Here is a 24428-nt window from a genome sequence, read left to right on the forward strand (position 1 = left end):
GTCAAATAACCTGTTATGATTCTGTCTTATTTTTTTAGGAAGAAAAATGGCACTTTATGTTGAAAATTGTATTATTATTATTTAAAGACAATACCATTTTGAAAATGTACTTAAAATAGCACTTTATTTTTAAGACTGTCCAATTTTGGCAAGGAATAATTTTTTTTGTTTCTCTGTTTTGAATTGAAATGCAGTTTAAATGTTTGTTTGTTTTTGCAGAAATTAAAAGAGCTTGAGTTTACAGTATTCATGTCCATGTCTATTATTTGATTTTGTCGCCCACTAAAACCCTTTTAAATTAAAAAAAAAAAAAACATTTGTATTTTGGGGCAAATTTTCTTGTGCGATTAAATGCGAATAATTGAGATTAATTAAAAAGCCTATTATTACTTTAATTTTTTTTAATCGAGTCCCACTCCTAATCTGCTGTAAAAGTACGTGATATCAACATACGTGCAGATTAGGAGGATTTTCTTAATATTTATTTTTTATTACAGATTTTTTGTTCTGTAATAGGACTAACTAATATCTTTAAATGACAAGTTATGAAAATAAAAAGTCAGACTTTCAAAGGCCATTAGAATTGGTGTGTATCTCTATAGAAAGACTTGCAGTGATGCTTGGTGTATAATTCTTTCTAATCTATTAACATGGAAATCTTCCTAAAAATCTTGTTTACTGTTGCATCAGAAGGGGTCAAGCAGACCACTTGTTGTTGTCTACTGAATCATGAATTCTACTTTATCATTTTCTTCAAATGTGATGCTAGCTTCCAAGCTACAACACACCTTTACATCTAGTGACGGCAGAATAGCTACTCCATAAGATAAGAATCATAAGCCTCACAGGATCAGAGATTAAAACATTTTCAACAAAGAGCCGAACCAGACTTTCTGTATAGGCGAACTGGGCCTGCAAATTGACAATATTGCTTTTAAAAAAAATGTGCAAAGATATGAATTTCTCAATCCACCACATCCCAAAAATAGTGGTGGAGAAACTGAGATCTGGTGACGGCCTTAACAGTCACCAGATCTTCAGTATTTTCATGAGCCCTTCCAGTCCTTGTCTTCAGTTTCCTGTTCTTAGCTTACAGGAGGAGCATCGCAGCGACAACAGGTGTAGCAGAGTGGCTCCAGCAGAGTCCACAGGCAGGATTTTTAGCGCATGTTCTTATGAAGCTGAATATGCAATGGATAACAGAAAAATATCTTTTACTTAATTCCACCATAAGATATAAAAAAAAAAAAAGATTTTCTGCCAATTGTCAGTTATCAAATCTGTATCTGATCTCTTCTCACACTTTAACAAGGTTAAAGTTTTGTTGGCATCAATTTCCCAAAAATTAACTTCTATTGTCCGACACTACACCATTTGTGAAGCACTTTGTGATTTTTATCTGTGAAAAGCGCTAAATAAGTTAATTTTACTTAATTACCACAAAGAGAAAAAGATATTCACTTTTAACTTCAATGTTTAAGTTTAACGTTTGTTCTTTTTTTTCTCTTTTAATCTAAAGCACCAAGTTCTTACTTCTGTGTTCTCCATGGTCTCTTTTCTTTGACTCTTCCTGCATAGTTACCAGAAATAAACTCTTTTATTGGCACTTTATTCACACACTGACATCACATTGTCAGCTATATGGTTGATTATTTAAAAATGCAGCAACAAACAACAAATGGTGAAAACATCTGTACACAAATGTGTCCTTCAGCACTACAGATGAAATGTAAACACAAAATAAAAACTATGAAGGACAGAGAGTTTTTCCCACTTTGATTATATTTAACAGGACCTAAATATAAAATTACAGAAAGAACCACTATTTATGGAAAATTTATACACACTTGTTATCTTGTGAAAAAAAATGTGGAATGAATGAAAAGGAAAGGATAAACTCTAATCCTTATTTCCACACCTACACGGATATGTGACAAATGTACAGCAGGTGAAAGGTGACACTAGGTGTTGGAGTAAGGACTCATTTCAATCATGAAAACGGAGTTATCTGGAGATTCCACCTTTTCTGGGACAGCAGGGCCTTCCAATATTGTTTTTTTCTTCCAAGTGAACCAGATCCAAATCCCACTTAATGACAGAATTACCACAGCGGCTTTCAAACCAAATATGAACCAGGAAGTACCTGTGTTAGACACAAAAATGTTTATGACAAGTTAGAGCTGTGAGAGAAGAGTCACAGTAGAGTTTTCACTCATGTACCATAGTTTATAGAAAGGGGAAAAAATACGTGAATGCATCCCCTTCATCAGAGTTCATTTTTATTCATTTATATACCATGTGTCATCACTGATGGCAGTTTGATTAAAGAGGCTTATTTGACATGTTAGTCTCCTTACCCACTGCAGTTGGTGTGACTGGTGTAGGTTCAGTTGTTGGTTCAATACACAGGCTGTTACTGTCTGCATGCACCCACCCTAATATCTGTGTCCCATTGATTGAGGTACAGTTAATGAAGCCTGTGAGCAAAAAACAGATCATTCATGAAAGACCTTCAAAAGTGAATTAGTCGTTATTATCGACTTTTATTCAAAATGTTGTCACTCACTACAGGTCTTCTGTTCTTTGGAGACACTATTGACATGATTTCTCACTGAGCAGACCAGATGTCCTGAGACTTGCTGTTTCAGAATAATGTTGTTACTCTTATTATTTCCAGAAAGGAGCTCAGCATCTGTCAGTGTGCGTCCATCCAGAGCCCAGCTGTACTGAGGACTGTCCCCTCCTTCAGAGGAGCAGGACACCCTCATCTCTCCCTGGGACAGACACTCAGAGACCAGCAGGACAGAGGACACAGGAGCTGAGAGAAACACACACAGATGACTTTTGGTACTATAACAAGATGCACTTTCATGCACTGTGCTTCCTTCTGTGTAACTTGGTCATGGTCTGAAACTTGGTAGCTGATTTTCCATAGTTCCTAAAATCTACTACTTTGCAACACTATCAGTTGGTTATGGAATATCTAGAAGGGAAGAAATATCTCAAAATTATTTGCTGCAAAGGTAGCATCCTGTTACAGTAACATACAGAATTTCAGTGAGCTCTTTACAATTATTCATTAATTCACAAATGTTTGTAGAGGAAGACTGCATGGCTAGCTGCTTGGTTTTCACACATCTGTGCCAGTGGAACTATAAACATCAGAATTCAAAGATTAAGAGATGTGGCCCAATACTTTAGTGAATGTAGTGTGCATCATGTAGATTATCATTATTTATGGTTTGCTAATTCAAAACAGGGGATGCACAAAGTGTACTTATTTGAAATTCTGTGCTGTATGTTATAAAGATTACCAAAACAATACTGCATTTACATAAATTAAAGTCTGCATTTCCCAACATTTACCTTGAATGAACAACTGTAAAGTCCGCACGCTTGATATTGCTCCATCTGAATCAAAGGTTTCAAGGGTATAATCACCACCGTCATTCCTACTCAGGTTATTGATCCTAAATGTTCCATTACTGGGAAAAAAGCTAGATCTATGTACTATGGTATTAGAAATAACCTTATTATTTAACACATCTAGTATTCTTGATGAATTCTTGAACAGTTTGTATCTAGGTATTTCTGAGGTGCTGTCCATGAGCTGGATGTCCACAGTTCCTCCCAAAGCTCCATAACACTGAGCTCCATCCTGTCTGCCATCACAGTGAGTTTCCACACCTGCAAATTTTGAAACATTAAAAAGAAAAGCATTTGTGATTTGTTAGTTTCTACCTAATAAATTACAACAACAATTTGATTAACATGGTCAGCAATCTAAAATTTACTGATGCGAGGACTTTTACTTGTTAAAAAGTAGTTTTTGTATTACCATGTTTATACCTAATGCCTAATTATGTTTTGGATAACCCAGTGTTTTGACTGAATGGTATCAAAGTATTTGAAGTAGCACTACTGCCATAAATCTGTCAGCTCTTAATATCTAACTCAGAGTAGGTAGTAGTTTTGACAATTGTAGGTAATAGAGCCTCAAGAACAAACATACTGCGTCCATAATCCCAAAGTTATCACACGAATCTGTCCAACATTTACTAATATATTAATAATTAAGAAATACAGGTAGACACATTCTCCACATTTTAGCCGAGTGCAAAAACTAAAGTATTTTCATGTAACCAAAATAAAATAAATGTCAAACAGAAAACAGGAAGCAATATTTCAGAAAAAAGAATCTGCACACAAACAGGACACAGATGTTCATTTCTGAAGGTGGCATTAAAAATGATAAAGTAATGCAACCTATACATTCTTCAGCATATCTGTAGTGACTGCATGACTTAAATAACTTAACTGGATTCCTAGTTACAGCCAACCGATAAGTTGAGACAGATTCTTCAAAATCAGGCAGTTTATCACAGTAACAAATAAGCTTGACGTCTCTGATAAGGATGGAAAGAATAAAGTCCTTTAAAAAGTCAGTTTAAAACTCACTTAAACACACTGCAACAAGGCTCCCAAGGTGCATAGTGGGCTAAGAATTTACCACTGCTACTAAAACTGGTAAAAAGACAAAAAAAGGAACTAAAGCTCTGCTCAAATGTCATGTACTGCAGATGTAGCCAATAGATTCTAACATTTAATTAAATAAAATAAATCAAAGTGCACATATTGTAACTTTGGGTAAGTATTTGTGCAGCTTTAACATCTCTGATGACGATGTCAGATATTTTGTACAGGTTAAAAAGGTATTAAATGATAAGTGTCACATGTAAAAAGAATATCTCACCATGAGACACTCCCAGTAGGATCACCATCAATCCCAGCACAGCTTCCATGTCTCCTCAATGTTCAGTGTGTGTTGACACAGTCGGCAGCCGTCAGAGTACTTTATTAAATAATATGCACATTTGTCCAACAGGTAACAGTCAGAAATGGCTCCTGCTACTGATCAGCCTCGTTTGAAATGCTGTTCTCATTCTGTGTGTGGAAATTTGAAAAAGGAAGTACAACTAGCATATTCATTACTTTGCAGAAATAAAAGGAACCTCACAGATCTTCCACAGACTTTGTTTAATTATTACTCACACTGTCACTGGACTATTTTTAGATCGGTAACAAACTAACCATATCCTGCCCATCACTCAGTGTCTACAACATTCATGCAGTTTAATGCAATTCAACAGCAGCCCCATTTATATTCCACCTTAAGTCCATATTTTGTTGCTGATACAAAGTACCTTGTATACACATCCATGAAGAAAAAAGAAACACTTTTAAAACATTATAAAATGTACACTCTGCCCATATGGAAAACATATATATAAATCTTATAAAGTTTGTATCTGTCTTGTGTGAAACTTGTATGAAAAGCATACAAGAGTGAAAAAAAAATAAGATCCCTAGAAAAAATATATAAATGAAACTTGTATGTTTTGGATACTTACTAAAACAATATATGAAAGTGGCCACTTTCATGAGTAAATCATATAAGCCTTATATGATTCACTATATGAAGTAGGCCACATCTGATGCAAGTCTTTTATAAGTTTTTTCTATTTCTTTTCTATACGGGTGACTTTAGGGATTGTGGTATTTAGGCTAATTGGTGGTTTGAGTGGTTGTTTTGACCAATGCTCATTCAAACCAGTACAAGTTCTGAAAAGTGACACTATTATTCAAAAGTATGTTTTAAATACTGCATTCTCAATAATCCAGATATAAACATTTAAGAAAATTGTCTTAATCTGCACAAAGCATTTTCAGTGAGCGAAACATTTTGTTGCTCATCTAAGTGTTCATCTGAATCATAGGCCTGCTCAGATTGTCTGCCTGCGCAGGCTACTGATCTTAAATGTGAATCCCAACCTCAAAGGACAGTGTGTGAATACTTTGACGAAAAGCATTGGTATACTCATCTTATTATTCTTTGAAATTCGTAAAATAAAAGTACTCTGCATATTTGTTTCTTTCTTTTTTGCTTTGTTTCATTTTTTGTTTGATTTTTTTTATTTATGTAACTGCAGAGCTTCAGTGAAATAACAGGGCAAATCATCACACCTATGATGTCAGACGAAGTCGTTATTAAAATTATAAAATTATTTAAATCTAAAACTCTTGGGTTTGAAAGCTAGCTCACTAAAACTAAAAACAACTAGCTGTTTCTCTTCATCATCATTATTTTTTTCCACAAGGAGGAACCTGAATTAACATGATCAATAATTAACTATTTAAAATAGGACTACACTACTGATGATTATGAGCATGACAGTATGACAGAGTTTTATAGGAGCTCCCGCGTTCTGGCAACCTTCAGATAAACTACTCTAGTCTAACTACTGAAAGCAGCTGTCATTAGTGATCAGTTTCAGATAAGAATGTGTGAACTCAGAAAGAACGGAAGTGTTTAGAATGGAACTCAAGAGAGAGAAAAGACAGAAGTTGTCTTTCAGTTTAGAGATACTAATACTTTGAAACCAAATGTGTAATTTTCTTGTTCAGCTAATCATGCAGTTTCACTGACATTGTAATATTTAAAATTTAAAATAAATGCAATAACTAAAAAAAATTAAAATTAAAACAAGTAAGAGGTTTATATGTATTTTCAAGCCAGTTCAACACATACATGATAAAAATTCCAATTTATGTTCAAGTTTAAATTACAGATTATTTCAAATCTCAAAACACTTTCATAGACATCAATGATTGTTCTGTTGTTCACTGGTTTTAAAGTGTTTTCTGAAGTTATGTATGTTGAGGTTACATGTTAGTTAGTTTCACCATAGAAGATATTTTGCACAGAAGGAAGTGAAATTGACTAGACTAAACCCTAACACTACATGTCTGCAACTTCCGCTTCAACCACTGAAACATTTCTCTTGTGAACTCAAGACAGACAGTAAAGTGGTGCTGAGCACCCCAATACAGGAAGTAGGGATTGGCTGTCTGTTTAAAGAGTCCAAATCTCTGATCCTATCGATCTTACCCAGCAAACAGTGCAAAGCTTTGATGAAACCGATGTGTGAGGGGACTCACCCAGCTGTAACTGCCTCAGAAACCCAAGTTGCCCTGCTGTTGCCCTGCTGTCATCTGTTCTTGTAAAGTATAACCAAACTTTTGAGCGTTTGTGCCACTTAGTCGTTATGTTTCCTGTCGGCTAAATGACGCTATGCAACGTGGCGACGTCATTCAAAGGGACTGGAATCGATAGGGGAATCGTTTGCAAAAATGGCAAACAATTCCAATTAATTGAAACAGTGGGAACCGGTTCTCAACAAGAACCATCCGTACCTAAGGGTCTGTTAGTTTGGCTGGAGTAACCTGTAACATGGATAACAACACTCTGCTGGGTGCTTGGAATATTGTACTCAAAGGATGAAACACTGAAGAACTAGAACATAATTACAGTAAATATATAAAACCAAAGTAAATCATGAACCCACATAACTCAAAACACTTAGTCGGCGACCCAGGAACCATGACAGTTAATTCTAAATAGTATAAATAGCTCTTACATGTTACTCCAGCCCTTTGAAACTAACAGACTGTTAGTGCTGTTTTCCAATGCAGTGCATGGGGGTAAGTAACAGTTAACTTACCCCCATAATTATGACAAGTTGTTGTTTATGTCAAATCTTTTCACATATACCGTAGTTGTAGTTGACACCCAAAATAAATAATATATTCCAATAAACAGTGTTTGAATTACACTGATAGTGTCTGAAAACTGCATTTAAAATAAACTTACATTGTAGATAACTGAGTGCTTTTCCAAAATCTAAATAGATTAAATAAATACAAATGGTAAAAATGATACATCTTCCAAATAGGAATAGGTCACTCCGGATGTTGACCAATAACTATTTACAAACACTGTGTACTAAAATGATTGTTTTCATGTTTAAAAACTGAGGTTTTGTGAGAATATATACAAAAATATAATTAAAATAGTTACAGTTCATCTTTAAAATTTTAATAGTACAAATCTTGAAGACCTCTTCTTTACAATAAAGTCAGATAAGTAACTAAAAGACAGTTAAAACAGTAATAGAATACTGCATAATAGCACCATCTCGTGGGAATAAATAATAATACTGCTTCAGACTGATTTGTTGACCAGATACACCTTTTTCCCCTTTTTTGGACTATCATAAATTGTTTCAATAGGCTTTTGTTTTATGTATATAGTTCAAAGATATGCCACCTCAAAAGATAGCATCAGGTCTCCTTTTAAAGCGTCTTATGAGTCACTACCTGAGGTACTCAGTCACCGCTGGATCATTGAGGAACTTCAGTTAGTGTAACTCCGGGTCTTGTGCTGGTTTGTTGTGCTTCTTGTCATCTTGTGAAGAAACGTACCTGTCTCCTCTTGTGCACAGAAACCAGTGGAGAGCAGCCTGTTGAAGAGAATCACTGGCATCATGGAATCTGGATCATCGAAGCTGTGTATCGAGTTTTGGGATTGTTTGTTGCACATTTTGAAGCTTCTAAATAAATTAATTGTCCATCAAGTCCATCCAAGTCCTGCTTTGCCATATAGCAAACCTCACAGTCTCTTTCAAGTGATTCTCCAAATGGCAGCAAATACAAAGATGGTGACTCACACACCTTTCCCTTGAGATGTCTGGAGTTTTGATCTCCTCCATACCTGCTTCATGCCCTGGAGGACGGGGCTGTGGCCCCCCCCCCACACCTTCGAGCAGATTATTACATGAAGGAACCTTTTAAAAAAAACAAAAAAACAAGCGCGTCCATGCTCACAGGTGTACACACGGGTGATCACACCCACAAACTACACCCTTTTTGGCTCCTACCTCAAAGCACACTGTGTTCTGTTGATCTTATGTGCTGCACAATAATGTTTAATATTTAGTATTTACTGTCATATTCCCATATATCATTGTGATGTTGTTTATTCTATTACTCTTGTTCTCTTCTGCTTGTTTTCTTTTTTCTTTCTCAGCAGGTGATCCAGGTGATTGATATATGCATTTTTTTTTTCTCTGCCCGTTCTGTTGGTTTATGTTTTTTGCCCTTGTCCCCCGTCCCTCTTCTCAGCTGTTTCTCTTTCCCTCTTTCTTTCTCCCCTTCTTTCCCCCAGTCAAGTCTGTCCCGTATTCAGTAAGTGAAAATGAAATAAACAAAAAAAACAAAAAAACAATAAAAGGTGAATCAAATGGACCATTACGGCAAGGCTGGGATGGTCAATTTGGTAAAGTAAATCCGTTGGGCATCTTTGTTTGCCTTTAGACAACAATTCTGATGGCAAAAGAGCCAAACGGGACAGGCAAAGAAAAGAAAAAAAAAAAATAAGAGAATGTCATCTGAATATCAGTGTCTCTTGTAAGGAATCTGTGAGGAAAACTGTTTATACTAGTGTGTTTTATCACTGTCCAAAGGTTTTGCTGCACTGAAATTTGTACAAACATTTAGCCATTTACTTTATTTATTTCTAATTTAAGGATCATCTGTTCCAACTTCTACCAAGTCAAAAACTAGACAAGTTCACATGAAAAAAGAAAAACTCCCACATCAAAATAGTCTATCATCATGTCTGCAGAATACAAAAGCAGAAAACACTCACAGTGTTTATATAACATACTATCTTTAAATCAAGAGATCATAAAAGAATACATGTGTTCTGGTATAATGCAGATTAAAGTAAAATAAATCAGTAAGTATTAGCTTTTTATATTTTTCTGATAGGAAATCACATTAAATTAAAGACCTTTAGACATTTTAACATCAGCTCTTCTCTCCATGGATCTTCAGTGATGCAGTCTGTGTGGAAGAACTGACCACTTAAATCACCTGAATTTATGAACGTTAGCATACAAATAATCATCTCCCGTTGGTTCAGTCTGCCAAGGACACTTTGAATACTTGACTTGGCAGAACTCTAGCTCTGCTCTTTTCTCCAGTTGTTTCGCCTGTTGTTTCACGACCCTGAGATCAGCAAAGATTTCTTCCTGATCATTTTCTTCCTCTGCAGTCAGAAGAAGAAGAAACGGTTGCTTTAAAAATAATAAATGAATAATTAGAGGAATAGTCGCACTTTGTATTAAACTTCATTTGCGAGCTTTAGACATTATGTTGGATTTTGTTAAGCTGTTTAACTTTTTTCTTTTTACATTTACTGTGTTAACTGTGGCTGCTTAACAATATTTAAGTGACATATAACAGAGATATAAATAAACTGTTGTTGAGACTGCATTAATTAAGTATATTTATAAAAAGAGTAAAAAAGCAATTTAAGAAAAGTGAGTAAGGGAAAAGAAGTTTTGTACCTTTTGTTTTGCTGTTTTGCTTTTTCCGTTGGGCACAGATTGCTGCTACAACCACAACTAAGAAAATTATAAGTGTTGAGAGAACACCACTGATCAGTGGCAAATGTCCTATTTCATAGAAAGAATTAAGTCAAACATGAAATGAAGAAAGGAGAAAATGATATCAATGGATCTAGCTGTTTTTTCAATTTCCACTGTACCATGGGTCATTCCTCTTACCCACTGCAGTTTGTGTGGTTGTGGTGGGTTCACTTGTTGGTTCAATGCACAGGGTGTTATTGGCTTCATACACCCACTCTGACACCTGTGTCCCATTGATTGAGGTGCAGTTGATGAAAATGAACCCTATGAGCAAAAAACTAATAATTTATCAAAAATGTAAAAAGTGATATAATTATCAAAGTTGTAACTATCACCTTTTTCACTCAACACAGGTAGATATCCTCTTTTCTTTGGAGACTTTACTAACATGGTTTTTGACTGAGCAGACAAGACTTCCTGAGACGTGCTGTTTCAGAGTGATGATGTTAGTCTTAATATTTACAGAAAGCAGCTCAGCAACTGTCAGTGTGCGTCCATCCAGAGTCCAGCTGTACTGAGGACTGTCCCCTCCCTCAGAGGAGCAGGACACCCTCATCTCTCCCTGGGACAGACACTGAGAGACCAGCAGGAGAGAGGACACAGGAGCTGAGAGAAACACACACAGATGAGTTTAGTTTTAGATTTTAAAATCTCTCTAATAAAAAAAGGAGATATATAGATTACCAAAACATTGTTAAGTTTCTATCTACTAATTAGTGTCATTTCCCAATAGTAACCTTCAACTTTGAATAAGCAAGTGTTAAGTCTAGACATCATTGCTTATACTCTCCTAATAAAGAACAGGGTATGCACAAACTATATGTATCTGAAATTATGTAAGATATATACATTACGAAAACAATGTTAAATTGGTTATTAATTAATTTAATTAATTACTTATTAACATAACATTTACCTTGAAAAAGCAACTGTAAAGTCAGCACACCTGATGATCTTCCATCTGAATCAAAGGTTTGAAGGGTATATTTACCACTGTCGTTCCTGCTCAGGTTATTGATCCTAAATTTTCCATTTCTGGGAAAAAAGCTAGATCTATGTACTACGGTATTAGAAATAACCTTATTATTTCTGACAAATAGTATTTTTAATGAATTCTTTAACAGTTGGATTCTAGGTATTTCTGAGGTGCTGTCCATCAGCTGGATGTCCACAGTTCCTCCCAAAGCTCCATAACACTGAGCTCCATCCCGTCTGCCATCACAGTCAGTTTCCACACCTGCAAATTTTGAAACATTAAAAAAGTTTTTTCTTTTTCAGTGTTTCATGTTAACATGTTGTGAATCCAGTGTTTTGGATTAGCTTTGTATAAAATGATAACGTTTATCAAATTATTTTTAATAACACTACTGCCATGAGTACACGAGCTCTGATTATTTCACTCTGAGTAGGTGCAGGTAATAGAGCGTCAAGAGCACACACATTTAATCAATAATATACTCCCAAATAGGGCTGGGCGATATGGCCTAAAATCCATATCATGGTATAATTTGAAGCATATGCGGTAACTATATATATCATGATATATTCTTTTCTTCTGTATAACGTATTTTACACACTGTAAGGCACACTTAAAATCCTTTAATTTTCTCAAAAATCAACTGTGTGCCTTATGTATGAATTCTGGTTGTGCTTAATGACCTCGAACCAATTTTATGTAGTACACGGCGCGCAGAAATCTGTCAAAAAGTCTTTTAGTACGACTTTGGTAAGCTATGAAGGCACACCGCTTGATGGCTTGCCGCAGCATTAGGCTGCCGTAGTCAGGAGCCTTGCTGAGTAATCTGAGTCCAAAACTCCGTCTGCTTCAGGTCCCAAAGTCAAAGGAACACTGTGGCATCACTGAGATTTAAAAACTGTCTAAATTCTTTCATCTTTAATAAAATGATCAGTGTTGCTGCTTAACCACGTGTAACAATTAAGTTTAACATTCAGGCATCCATGAAAACAGATTTATTAAATTCAACGGAGTTAGAAGTTAGCAGGAAATTAGCTCGCTAGTTTCCACCTAAACATCATATGCCATGTTCTGACTGAGAGATTTCTGAAAAAATTAAAATGTACAGCAGGGACTTTTGTAGGGTTACTGAAGTCGGACTAGCTGGTATATAATGATGTCCTACGTGATCACTAGCAAAACAGCTACGTTAGCATAACATTAACACAGTGAAGCTGAAGGATGAACGCTAACTTTTTTCCACTTGATAAAAGTTAACGTGAGGGTTTCTGGTGGTTAGGGACAAATGCAATCGCATGGCAGTATGTTATAAACGGACCAAACACAAGCATAATGTGTTTACATGACAAAAGTACAGAAGAAGAAGATTTATGTTGGCACCAAAGAACAAAACTAAAGAACAGACCAACAGTCGCGTCTCAAATAATGAAACTCATTGCCTTTTTACTTTACATTGAAGAATTTCTCTGTTATTTTATATATAATTTAACCATTTTTGCCTGCTGAAATATTTCTGTCCAATTTATTGCCTATAGTAGCACAGAAAAGGGCAAATTCAATGCCACGACATACAGCTACTGGACAAATTAACCTAAAAAACTCCTGCCATCTCAACCAAAGTAACTAGTGCTGATCCTTTCCTGTTAAAGTGTAAAAGTGTAAAAGCTTGAATGCAATCACTTTATGAACCAGTAGAGAGAAACCTCACACCTACCAATATGTTTGTCCAGACGTTAAAAGTAATGTCGTTATATTGTTTACACAGCAATAGGGTCTCTCTTCTTCATAGCACCATTTCTAGTGCAAAATCATAACTAATGATTCTGTTTGACCTATTTTTAAGTGCAGAAATACATGTTTCTGTTTTTGACATATAGTATTTCCACAGATTCAATCATAGTCATATAAAGGTCCTCTTGTTTGACAGTAAGTTGAGTTATGTACACTGTATAAAAATTAGATTTGAACTACATTTTACCTTAAAAAAACAGCTAACATATAAATATAACAATAAAGTTAACGCTTTTTTAAAAATTTAATTATTAATCGTAATTATTCATTAGCACCACTTACAAAGTGGTGAAATTAATTGGAGAAAGCTTTTGTGTGATGTCATAATTCACTTACAGTCAACTTCATTAAAACAATGAAGCTGACTGAGTGAATTCTGTTCTTCAGTTGCATGAGAAAATAGACGTGTGAAACAATGTAGAAGTTTGAGAATATTTTAGCAACACTGAGAGCCTCAGTTTCACCCTGAGGTCTCACCATATGAGGAGATATGTTCATTTTACACCGCTACTATATGAAGGAAGTGAAACGCAGACAATGGTCAACATACAAGCTGCAGGGACACAAGCAGCTTTCCCACAGAGTCCATCTTCATTTTATCCTGTCAATGTCCCTAGAGTCAGATCCACACTGATGAATATGTGGCCCTGTTAGTTATAATTAAAACAGTTATATTTATTTTCAAACTTCTTTAGGTTCATTCAAAGACACACTAAAGTGATAAAGCCAAAACCCACAAGGTTTGATATATCTTTTAATATATTTCTAACTACAGCGATATATTTATATATATATATATATATATATATATATATATAATATACAGTGTTGGGGAGTGTGGTAGGACTCGACTTAAGCGGTCAAAGAAGTGCAGGAGACTGATGCTGTCCAGTGTAGCAAGTGATTTATTCACCATTCTGTGGCCCAAGAATATTTACAAAGAAACAAATAAGAAACTCAACTCTATAATAAACTCAATTCAAATAAACATAACTGAACTTAAATCAACGGAAATTAAGGTCAAACTGCACACAGCTACACTGACCTGAACCCTTCTCCTGAAACACCTGAGTTCGTCTGCTTAAATAGTCCCCTTAATCAAACACTTTCTCCTCTGGACTATTCCATTCAGTAGGTAGGTGAGATGAACATGATTATATTCATCCTCTACTACTCCTCTTGACTGGCAACATAAACTCTGGTGTAATCAATACATATCACAACATTAAATCTATTTCTTTATAAACCCTTTAAAATCAACTTTATTAAATTATAAGAATTCTTCCCCTCCTGCCCTTGGTCTCTTCCTGTGACCTCAGATGAACCCAGAAGGTATAAAGCAGGAAGTAGAACTACATTTCCTCCTTTTGCTTCTGGAAGACAGGTAGGTAAAGGTAAGTTCAAACAATACAAATTAACAGTTGAAATAAATAACATGTTAACTTAACAAACTTGCATGAATTGATTTAAACCAAGATGTTATATTATATAATCTGTAAAAGTGCAGAACATAAACAAACCCGGGATAGTAGATGTTTGCCTATTGCAGATTACATGTGAAATATGGTTAAATCAAAACAAGAATGTTAACTAAGAATGTAGACAAATGGTCTTCTCACCCACTTTGTCACAGGGAGTAACAGAATACATGTCCCGCCGTTACGTAGTTAAAATACAAATTATGAGTAACTGTATTCCGTTACAGTTACCGTTTAAAAACGTGGTATTTAGAATACAGTTACTTTGTTGAAATAAATGGTTTACACGGCGGTACTTCCCTGTTTCATATTGTGGCGGGTCAGGACTGTTTGGGTTTGTTTGACAGGTATGTTCTGTTGTTCCAGGCGGCAAGGTTACGGTTGCCATGGTTACAGGGTGACGCTCTCTCTCTGCGTGTTTCCTGGGTGCGAGAGCGCCTTTTTGTTGTTGTTGTTGTGCTAAGCTAATAGGCAGAATGCTACAGGTATAGCTCTAAAGAATGTAGCATCATAGGCAGTGTAGTCCATGCTGCAGGGAGAATGGACTGCCATACCTGTTATGTGTCTGTGAGCGAGGGAGGGAGAAAAAGGAAAAGTACGAGTTGTCATCGAGCAAAAACGGGAGCTGGAAGCATATAAATATAATAATAACCACTGCAGCCAAGAAGAGTGCCTGACGAGCCCAGTTGTAAGTAAGCTATTAAGACTCAACTGTACGCTGTGTTTGTGTTTTCCTCCGAAACAATAAGTTCCGTTGGAGCAGCCTTTCAACGCCTCTCTTTGTCTCTCGCAAGCAAAGTTGACCCAGACAACAAAGTAAAGCTATTTTTCGGCTACGAGCCCGACACGGAACCTGACGTATTAGCCAGAGGTCCCTTTACTACGGTTCGGAGCTGCGGACCTTCAGTAACAGTAATAAATCACAGCAATAGTACATTCACGTAGTTGTAAACAGCATGATAATATATTAAGTATTCCAAAGTATTCAGAATACGTCACTCTCATCGAGTAACGTAACGGAATACGTTACAGAATACATTTTGGGGCATGTATTTTGTAATCTGTAGTGGAATACATTTTAAAAGTAACCTTCCAAACACTATATATATATATATATATATATATATATATATATATATATATATATATATATATATATATATATATATATATATATATATATATATATATATATATATATATATATATATATAATATATAATTTTTTTTTTTTTTTTTTTTTTTTAAATCCCTACTAACTCACTGAAAAAGACTTCCCATTCATTTACAAAGTTTTTATTGTTATTTAAGGAATTTTGAATCAGGATAATATACATGACTGTATATTCTTATCTGATCTCCAAAATATGATTACAAAGCTGCAAGCATAACATTTTTAAATTGTTTTTGATACAATATGAAACTTCCACAGTCACCTCCTAACTGTTTTCATTTTCATTGATCCTCAGTTCAGTGTCCAGTGCTGATCATGAGTGAGTTCAGTTCACTAAAGCTCAGACTCACACTTAAGGTTTATGTTCTCTGTTTCACACCTGAGGCTGTGAAAGAAAAAAAAATCAATTATAGCAAAATAAATACTTTTACAATTACCCATCAAATTATGGCACTGAAATGATGTAATTGTATATCAACCTCTTTTGATCATGGGCCACCTTTTTAGAAGTCTTCTTAAGATGCTTCAGTTCCCGATACACAACACAGCATGACACTGCTATCAGGGGAGATCCCAGTGCAGCAAAGACTAGCCTCAGGTAAGGAAAACTGTGTGCTGATGAGAACACAGTGATAATTATAAGTACAGTACTTACAATTTATTCAAGCGTAAACTTTGGTAAGACTTTGGTATTATTATGGTTAACTAACTGTAAATATATAAACGTTTGGGCACAACCCCCACACACTAAACTATTATTTAAACTAAATAAAGAGATGGTGAAAGAAAACTGGAACAAAGGGGGAAAACACTCAAACGTGTAGCATGGTCCTCCAGGTTCCTCCTTAATAAACGTGTACAATATTTATAGATGCTGTAGACAGAGTTTATTAACATTGTTTTAACGTTACTATTATGTTATAAAAACAGTTTAGATAATGTTTACAAATCTGTTAATGTTTTGTGACATTATAATTTTTATTGTATAAAAATTAACTTAAAAGTACTTGACTATGACTTTACTAACTTATTAACCAAGGTATGATGAAGTATTACCTACATGTTTTTATTTGGCTTTGACTAAAATGAAAATTCAAAGTAAATGTAAAATATGTTGTCAACCCTGTTTGCAACATAGAAGATCCCAATATGAAACAGGTCATTATCTGACCTGACCCAGTTCCTGAACACGTCACACCTTGTGATGAAAGCCAAACAAAGGCTATTATTCCCCAGGAAGCTAAAACGGACTGGACTCGCTTCTCTGCCTCTTATGAACTTCTACAGAGTGACAACAGAAAGTGTCCCCTGTCTTAGTATGACGGTGTGCTTTTAATAGTGTCTTCTTTGTGCTTATATGCATGTGTGTGTGTATATATGTGTATATATATACATAACAACAATAAAAAGGATTCTTCTTCTATTATAATGCATACATGTCACAAGTTAATATGGTCATACAGTGCAGCTCAGGATATTCTATCACCAAGTGGAAAGTTTCAGTGTGCCTTTAAAGTGTAGGTGGTAGTTAAAGTGTAGTTACTGGGAAATAAAAGATTATTCAATCATAAAAAGTAATAGCAGCCCATGTGTGGCTAAATAACCAATAATACCTATACATAGACAAATACTATATCAGCATAGACTGTTCACTGTACACTTGCATCTTTCTTTCCATATGTTTTTCTGCATTTCTGCTTCTATCATTTGTTGCACAAGTGATGTGTACTGTGTTTAACAGTTTAACAGTTACATGTCTGATTATCTTTATAATAACATCAACACTATTCAATAAAGAGTAACTTACATAACTTGCTTTCAGCTTTATCATTGCCTTTAACATCCAGGGTGAAATTAATGTTTTTCTCTCGGACTCCACCTGAATTAAAGACCTCAATGCTGTATTGACCTGAATCATTCCTCCTCACGTTTGTGATCTTGATTGTCCCATTCCTGATTAGAAACTGTAGTCTGTTGTTAAATTCTTTGTCTATTGTTATTGTTTCTTTCTTCAGATTGAACACAATTATATTCACGGTGGGAAGCATCTTCAAACATGTCACTTCACGGCCACTAGCATCAGTCATCACTTGGATATACACAGTTCCTTTAAGAAGAGGAGAGCATGGACATGTGTTCGTCCTGAGGTCACATGTGGTCTCATCGACTGGAATGAGAGCTGGAAAAAACATATTTAATAGAACATGAGGTGAAATTATTCACACTACAAATGTGAATGTTTGGCTTCTTTATGAGGACAATCTTACCTTGAGTTCCTCCTGTTAGTAGCACAATGATAAAAAACTGTTCCATGCTCTTCATTCACCCACACTGTGGTTTCAATCTTTCAAAGATTCTAGAAAATTATGTACAAATCTGGATGTAAATCTGCTGCAAACCTGAGTCCTAACTGACAGGAAACAGTAAATGATATAGACAGGTTATTTTCACAACAGCAGGAAATAAACTGCATGTCTACGTGTTGTAGCGACCTGATTTCAAGAAATATCCATCAAATGCAAATAAACAATTTTCCCCTTGCTCTTGTAATTAAATACACAAAACTGAATCTAAACAATACACACTTTCAAATGTGTATCAGGCACACACTATTTTTTCTTCACGTTTACTTTTGAGAAAAAAACGTGCAACATCTGAAGTGATAAGTTAAGTTACAAATCGTCTAGAGGTTCCTGTGGTGAGAGCTTTATTGCATAACAGTCTTTACAGGATGTCCATGACAGATGTCTTTTTATGTTTGGAGGTTTGCAGAGTTTGCTTTCTGAAATGAAGGGAGCGAACTGATGTAGAAAGAATAAAATGTAAGCAACCTGTGAAAAAGCAGCTTATTAAAAGGATGCAAATCATTAGCACAACATGAAACAGTGAGGCAATGCTGTCCAACAAACAAAGGAGCCTTTTATCTACCAAAAGAGGCTGAATTCAATATGAGAATTTCAGCTACACAACTCACAAGTATTTGGTAACAAGCACAGATAAAACTGTAAATTATATTTCCAGTGATAAGTCACCTGTGGATAGAAAAACTGTGTAATAACATAACAAGATTTGAAATGTCACTGTGAATATAGTAAAATAAATAAACATAAATAAACACGGCATGATTCTGCAATGGAAGCAAACATTACAAATCTTCACTTTGTAATGTTTTCAGTAAGAACAAAGAGTGATGGTGAACATGAATAAAAAAAGAATCAAGAAAATCTGTGTTTCGTCGGGGAAAAGAAGGATGTAATTAGCTTACTTACATTTGAATGGATGCACATAGCAGCACAGGCTAAGAAAGTAACATGTAAGTGCTCAGCTGGAAGTGAGAAAAGTTCATCTGTGAAAAAAAAAAGACCCGTGTATGGGTACTTCCTGCATTACAGAACAGAGATGGAACTGTGTGTGTGGTCCAGGGCTTTTATAGACACTGAGGCTGCGCTGACTTTTATTTTGCATACCTCTTCTTATTCTGCCCTAAAAATACAATCGACAGCTAGATCTATGAACACCAAGATGTATGAATGTACATGGGCATACCCAGCTGGGTGGGCATCTCATAGGTTTTTACTCTGCCAGAATGTAATGCCACAAAATAACCAGTTCAACATATATTGAGGATAAAATTTTGATTTACATTTTGTAGGAGTTTCAGTATTCTATTCCATTCTATGATAATCTTATATACAAACTTTAATAGATTATTCATATGTTATTAAATAGAAACGGGCAGTTTTGCATTTTGCAGCGCTGTGTCCTGCTTATTACACAGAAACTACCACAGTTGTTTCCATGTAAGCACAAAATAAGCACAAAAACAATTGAACCTATTCCATACAGTCACTGTCATTATATTATGCTGCTATTCATACTGTCATTATATTATGCTGCTATTCATACTGTCATTATATTAATGCTGCTTTCCTGTATATATTGTACATACTATTGTTTAAGTACTTACGATTGTTTTTTTGTACTTTTTATATTTTACATTTATATTTATTATTGAAACTTGCACCAAGGGACTGGCACTCTAATTTCATTGTACTCTGTACAATGACAATAAAGGCTATTCTATTCTTCTATTCTATGTAAAACTTTTTAAGTTTACTGAATTTTTTAGGTTTGCAAGTATCAGGCTTGTAATGTGCTCCTCTGTCTTATAGTAATTCCAATTTGGATTCAGGAGACAAGAGTCTATCTCTAATTAGAGATAAAACTTTCCTTTTTGCTAAAACATATAATTAGGGCTGGATCAGGTGACCCTAAATTCCAGCGGCTCCCCACAGACAGCCTTTTTTACCTGCACAAATGCCACCTGGCACAGCCCTGTCCACTGGACCAGATCCAGAGCACCCTTTGGTTTTTAAAGCATATATGTGATGTAACAGTCTTTCGCATTTGATGTTTAGTTGAGCTGTATGTCCAGATTTTGCTCTTTTGCACCCTCTGGTGGTGAATTATGGAGGGTACAGTTGTTTGCAGTTTGGGTCTCCACCCAAATACTTTTTTGCCAGTGCAACTGGAGTCTGCATGCTGCAGCTCGTGGTTAGCTCCACACATAGAGAAAGTAATGTTCAAAGTTAGAGAAAGAGAAGAAATAAGTGAGAAAGAAGATGGAGAAGAAGATAATAAGCTCATAAACGAATATTATCCCCTCCTGGATGTCAGCTAACGAGGTTTGTGTACTGTAAATGTTTTATTTTCTGTGATTAATGACTTTTGATTGATTGACACCAAGTACAAGAGTGCATTTTGATGTGATGATTTTTTTTGTTGTTTTCGTCGGTAAGTAGTGCTCACGGGTTTTATAACTCTACATCATAGGTGTCACACTCTGGCCATACCAAATTATTATTAGAGCTGGCCTACTGGTATTATACAGCTAATGTATATATTGTTTAGTATTAAGCTTTGCTTGTTCCATATTCAGTTTTTCAGCGAAACTTGTTTGAGTCCATAAGAAGAGATTCATTCTTAAATCTGGAGGAAGATTTTTTTTTTCAATAAATATTAATGTTAGCCCGCGACCTTGTTCCAGTTTTGAATTTTGGCCCACTGTGTATTTGAGTTTGACACCCCTGCTCTACATCATCCCTATGTCAGTCCTTGAGGTTGCTACATGTCATTTGATGTTTGAGCTAATGAATGGTAGGTCTGAAATCTCTATATTATCGCATGGTGCCTGTTCTACGTCTGGCCAGGGCTCATAAGAGGGTATGTTTTAACCATCCTGAGATGATTGTAGGCTGTTGGCTAAGAAGTAGTGTTGATATCAGATCTAGTCCTCCGTTATCCTCGGCCCTTTGTAGCATTTTAAAACTAATACGCTGGGGTTTATCTTTCCAAAGGAATTTAGAAATGAACAGTTCCAGAGTGCTAAACCAGTCTGGTGGTGGTTTACTTGGGATCATCGAAAATAAAAAATTTATTCTTGGCAAGACCATCATTTTTATTGTGGCAACCCTTCGATCCCATTAGTGATTTGAGCCTTCCATAATTCTTTTTCTATCCCAGTGCAATCTACAAATATAAATATTTAGGTATTAATGTCTCTACTAATCTTGCAGATTTAACTAACCTAATCCAAACAACATCCCACTTTTAAAGAAACTAGAAGGAGCAATTAATCAGAAGAACTGTAGATTTTAACCAGTTTGTCGAATAATCTGAAACTTTTGAGAAAGAGTTTATTAATGCATTTACCTCAGTGAGAGTGGTTTGTGAGTTTTGGAGAAAAAGCAACACATCATCCACATAAAGACTAATTTTATGTTCCACATCCTTGCATTTTATACCTTTAATCGCAATAGCCATCTGATGTGGTCTGAAGTGAAGTGTGGCCATCCCTGTCTCTGGAGACAGAAATTGTCGGATGTTTGGTCATTTGTCCTGACACATGCTGTTGGGAATTGTAGAATATTTTTACCAGTTTATGAAAGAGTTTCCAAAACCAAATTTGTGTAGAGTTGCAAATAAAAATTTCCAGTTAACTCTGTCAAACGCAAACATTTGCAGATTATTTTAAGGTCAACATTAATAAGGGATATTGGACAATAGCTGGTGGGTAATACAGGGTCTTTGCCTGGTTTTAGTAGGAGACTAATGTTGGCAGACATGTCTTGATGCATGCTCAATCATCCAGGTAAGTAAATCTCCAAACGTTGATTCTGTTCATCTGGACGTAGGGTAAAATTGGGGAAACCTGCTTGAGTGACGAAACGTTTCTCCCACCTAAAACGCTACGTCCAGATGAACAGAATCAACTTTTGGAGATAATGTTGGCAGAATTCATATTTGGTGGTAGTTTGCTATTTTCCTTGATTTCCTGCAACATTCTGTGGAATACTGGTGCCAGAATTGTCCCGAATTCTTTGTAGAATTCTGCTGGAAATCCATCTGAACCTGGAGTCTTATTATTGGGTATACTTCTCAGGGCTTCCTGGAGTTCACCAGATGTCAGCGGTGAATCCACTGCTGTTACTTGACTGTCTGGTCATTTCAGAAGGGCTACGTTGTCAAGAAACTAATCAGTTTCATTTTTTGGTGAATATAAAGTTTTGTAAAAATCCCTAAAAGTGTTGTTTATTCTTTCAGGGTCATATACTGTGCTCCCAGATAAGTATTTAATGGCACCTATAGTTGTTGTTTCTTTCTTTATTTTTAACTGGTTAGCAATAAATTGACCAGATTTGTTACCATGTACAAAATTTTGCAAGTGAAGTCTTTGTACTAAGAATTTAATTTTTTTTCTATTAATAATTTCATTTAATTCTAGTTTTGGTTTATGTATTTTATTCAGTATTTCCTGTTCCTTAGAGGACACATAGTCATCTTCTTAAGATTTTTCTAATTCCTGAATATGTTTGTTTTCTATTTTCTTTTTATGTGATGAGAAAGAAATAATTTTACCTCTCATCAGAGCTTTCCCTGCTTCCCAGAGAACAGAGGCTGATGTTCCAGGCTGGTCATTACAGTCTAAATATAAAGCCCACTCTTTTTTTAAGTATTTAATAAAATCTTCAACTTTAAACAATGATGTATTAAATCTCCAGTTTTTACTTGGTGGAAAGTGTTAGAATCAAACACACATTAGCAGGATCACTGACAGATATAGGGTGTATCTCGGTGTCTCAAATGTCACTCAACAGTGAGCTGCTGACGAAGAAATAATCCAGATGAGAGTAATATTTTTGTGTATTAAAAATGCTACTCCCCTTTGTCTAGAGTTATAGCAGGCTGAGAACACATTAGGAAACTCAAGTTTTTGAAGTTTATCTGTAGCTGTGTCAGGTCTATGAGTCTCCTGTAATAACAAAAAAAGCGTGTTTGTGATCGTGCCGTGTAGATGTGTAAAGATTGAGGGTGTTGTAGGTGACTGCGTAGGAAAACAAGCGCAGTAAAAGAAGGGAGAAGGAAGAGAACCGTGAAAAAGGGCAAGCGGGAGGGATGAATGAAAAGGAAGAGGAGAATAATAGAAAAATGAAGCAGATTCTGTTGTTAATACAACCAGGGAGTGTTGCTGGGGTTGCAGTAGCGCTCTTCGAGCTCTTACTATCTCATCAGAATACTGATTGTTGTGTCGGACTTCTCATGTTATTCTTGGAATGTTGACAAACAGAATTCACACTTTTATATCAGAATTCTGGATTTCATCCCAGACTCTATCCTGGTTCTTAGAATTCTGAACTTTACTTAAGAATTTTCACTTTCTTCTTAGAACTTTGCCTCTTAGAATTCTCACTGAGTAATAGAAGCTCACACAACCATTATGTACTCCCATGTTATCCCAGCAATATGATCACCATAGAAATACAGTCAAACAGATCCTCCACAGTTGATTCCAAAGCAAATGCTGTAAGATCTGTTGATTCAGTTGATTCCAAAGCAAATGCTGTAAGATCTGTTGGCCATTAGGACTAAAACACTGAAGTCAAGTCTATAGAAGACACATTAGACAGAGCAAAAATGCTATTTTCTTTAACCTCAAGGTAGTTTGTATGGAGGGTGTTTATGTAAAAAAGAACAAATGTGAATTGACACAAACTGCAGATGTAGCCAGTAGATACTTACATGAATTTATTAAAAGAAATGAAATAAATAAAGAACAAGTATTTGAGCTGCTTTAACATCCCAGAGAACAATGTGAGAATTTATGCATTTTTGCTTAAGTATTGCTGATGTATAGCATATTATTATGATTAAAATGAGATTTAAAAAAAAAAAAAACAGTTTACCATGAGACACTCCCTGTAGAATCACCATCAGTCCAAGCACAACTTCCATGTCTCCTCCTTGTTCAGTGACAAAGTCAGCATACTTTATTAAATGGCATGTACATCAAGGAGTTAAAAGTCACAATTGTCCTCTGATAAACCTCTAAGACAGTTCTTTCTGTATATGTGGAAAGCTGAAAAGGAACACCAGCACATATTTCACATAATCTACGTGGTAGAAATAAAAGGAACCCCTCAGAGCTTGTGCAGACTTTTTACTTATTGCTCACACTTTCACTAAACTACTTTTAGATCTGTAACAAGTTAACACTATCTTGCCCATCACTTAGTGTGTACTAATACAGTACTCCCCTTTCTATAATTCAACTGTTTATATCTCATCTTAAATGGGAAAATAAATATTTGATGGTCCACAGTATCAAATGGAGCAGATCA

The 24428-nt window shown here is 35.4% G+C and overlaps 2 protein-coding genes across 3 annotated transcripts; both read right to left on the minus strand.

Moving 5' to 3' along the window:
- Window positions 1–1607: 1607 nt before the first annotated feature.
- On the minus strand, window positions 1608–7037 carry LOC146582236 (uncharacterized). The gene is made up of 6 exons (XM_085293275.1): window positions 7000–7037; window positions 4754–4944; window positions 3367–3687; window positions 2567–2818; window positions 2358–2477; window positions 1608–2143 (listed from the first exon to the last, which is right to left on the minus strand). The coding sequence occupies exons 2-6, from the start codon at window positions 4800–4802 to the stop codon at window positions 1962–1964; spliced, it is 924 nt and encodes a 307-aa protein (XP_085149401.1). The 5' UTR covers window positions 4803–4944; window positions 7000–7037; the 3' UTR covers window positions 1608–1961.
- Window positions 7038–9770: 2733 nt separating this feature from the next.
- Window positions 9771–13693, minus strand: LOC146582237 (uncharacterized). Of its 2 annotated transcripts, XM_085293256.1 has the most exons (7): window positions 13649–13693; window positions 11952–11958; window positions 11248–11568; window positions 10676–10937; window positions 10446–10609; window positions 10251–10358; window positions 9771–9949 (listed from the first exon to the last, which is right to left on the minus strand). In XM_085293256.1, exons 1-7 carry the CDS (start codon window positions 13691–13693, stop codon window positions 9771–9773), a joined length of 1086 nt encoding a protein of 361 aa, XP_085149382.1. The 2 variants fall into 2 exon arrangements, with proteins under 2 accessions (XP_085149382.1, XP_085149390.1); XM_085293264.1 differs by lacking the exons at window positions 10446–10609; window positions 11952–11958; window positions 13649–13693 and having other exon boundaries at window positions 10251–10366; window positions 10682–10937; window positions 11248–11488.
- Between the last annotated feature and the right edge of the window lie 10735 nt (window positions 13694–24428).

This window comes from Mchenga conophoros, linkage group LG2 (assembly GCF_057382185.1).
Source record: "Mchenga conophoros isolate Kocher_MC1m ecotype Shallow Benthic linkage group LG2, M_conophoros_male_GT1.1, whole genome shotgun sequence".
NCBI lineage: Eukaryota > Metazoa > Chordata > Actinopteri > Cichliformes > Cichlidae > Mchenga > Mchenga conophoros.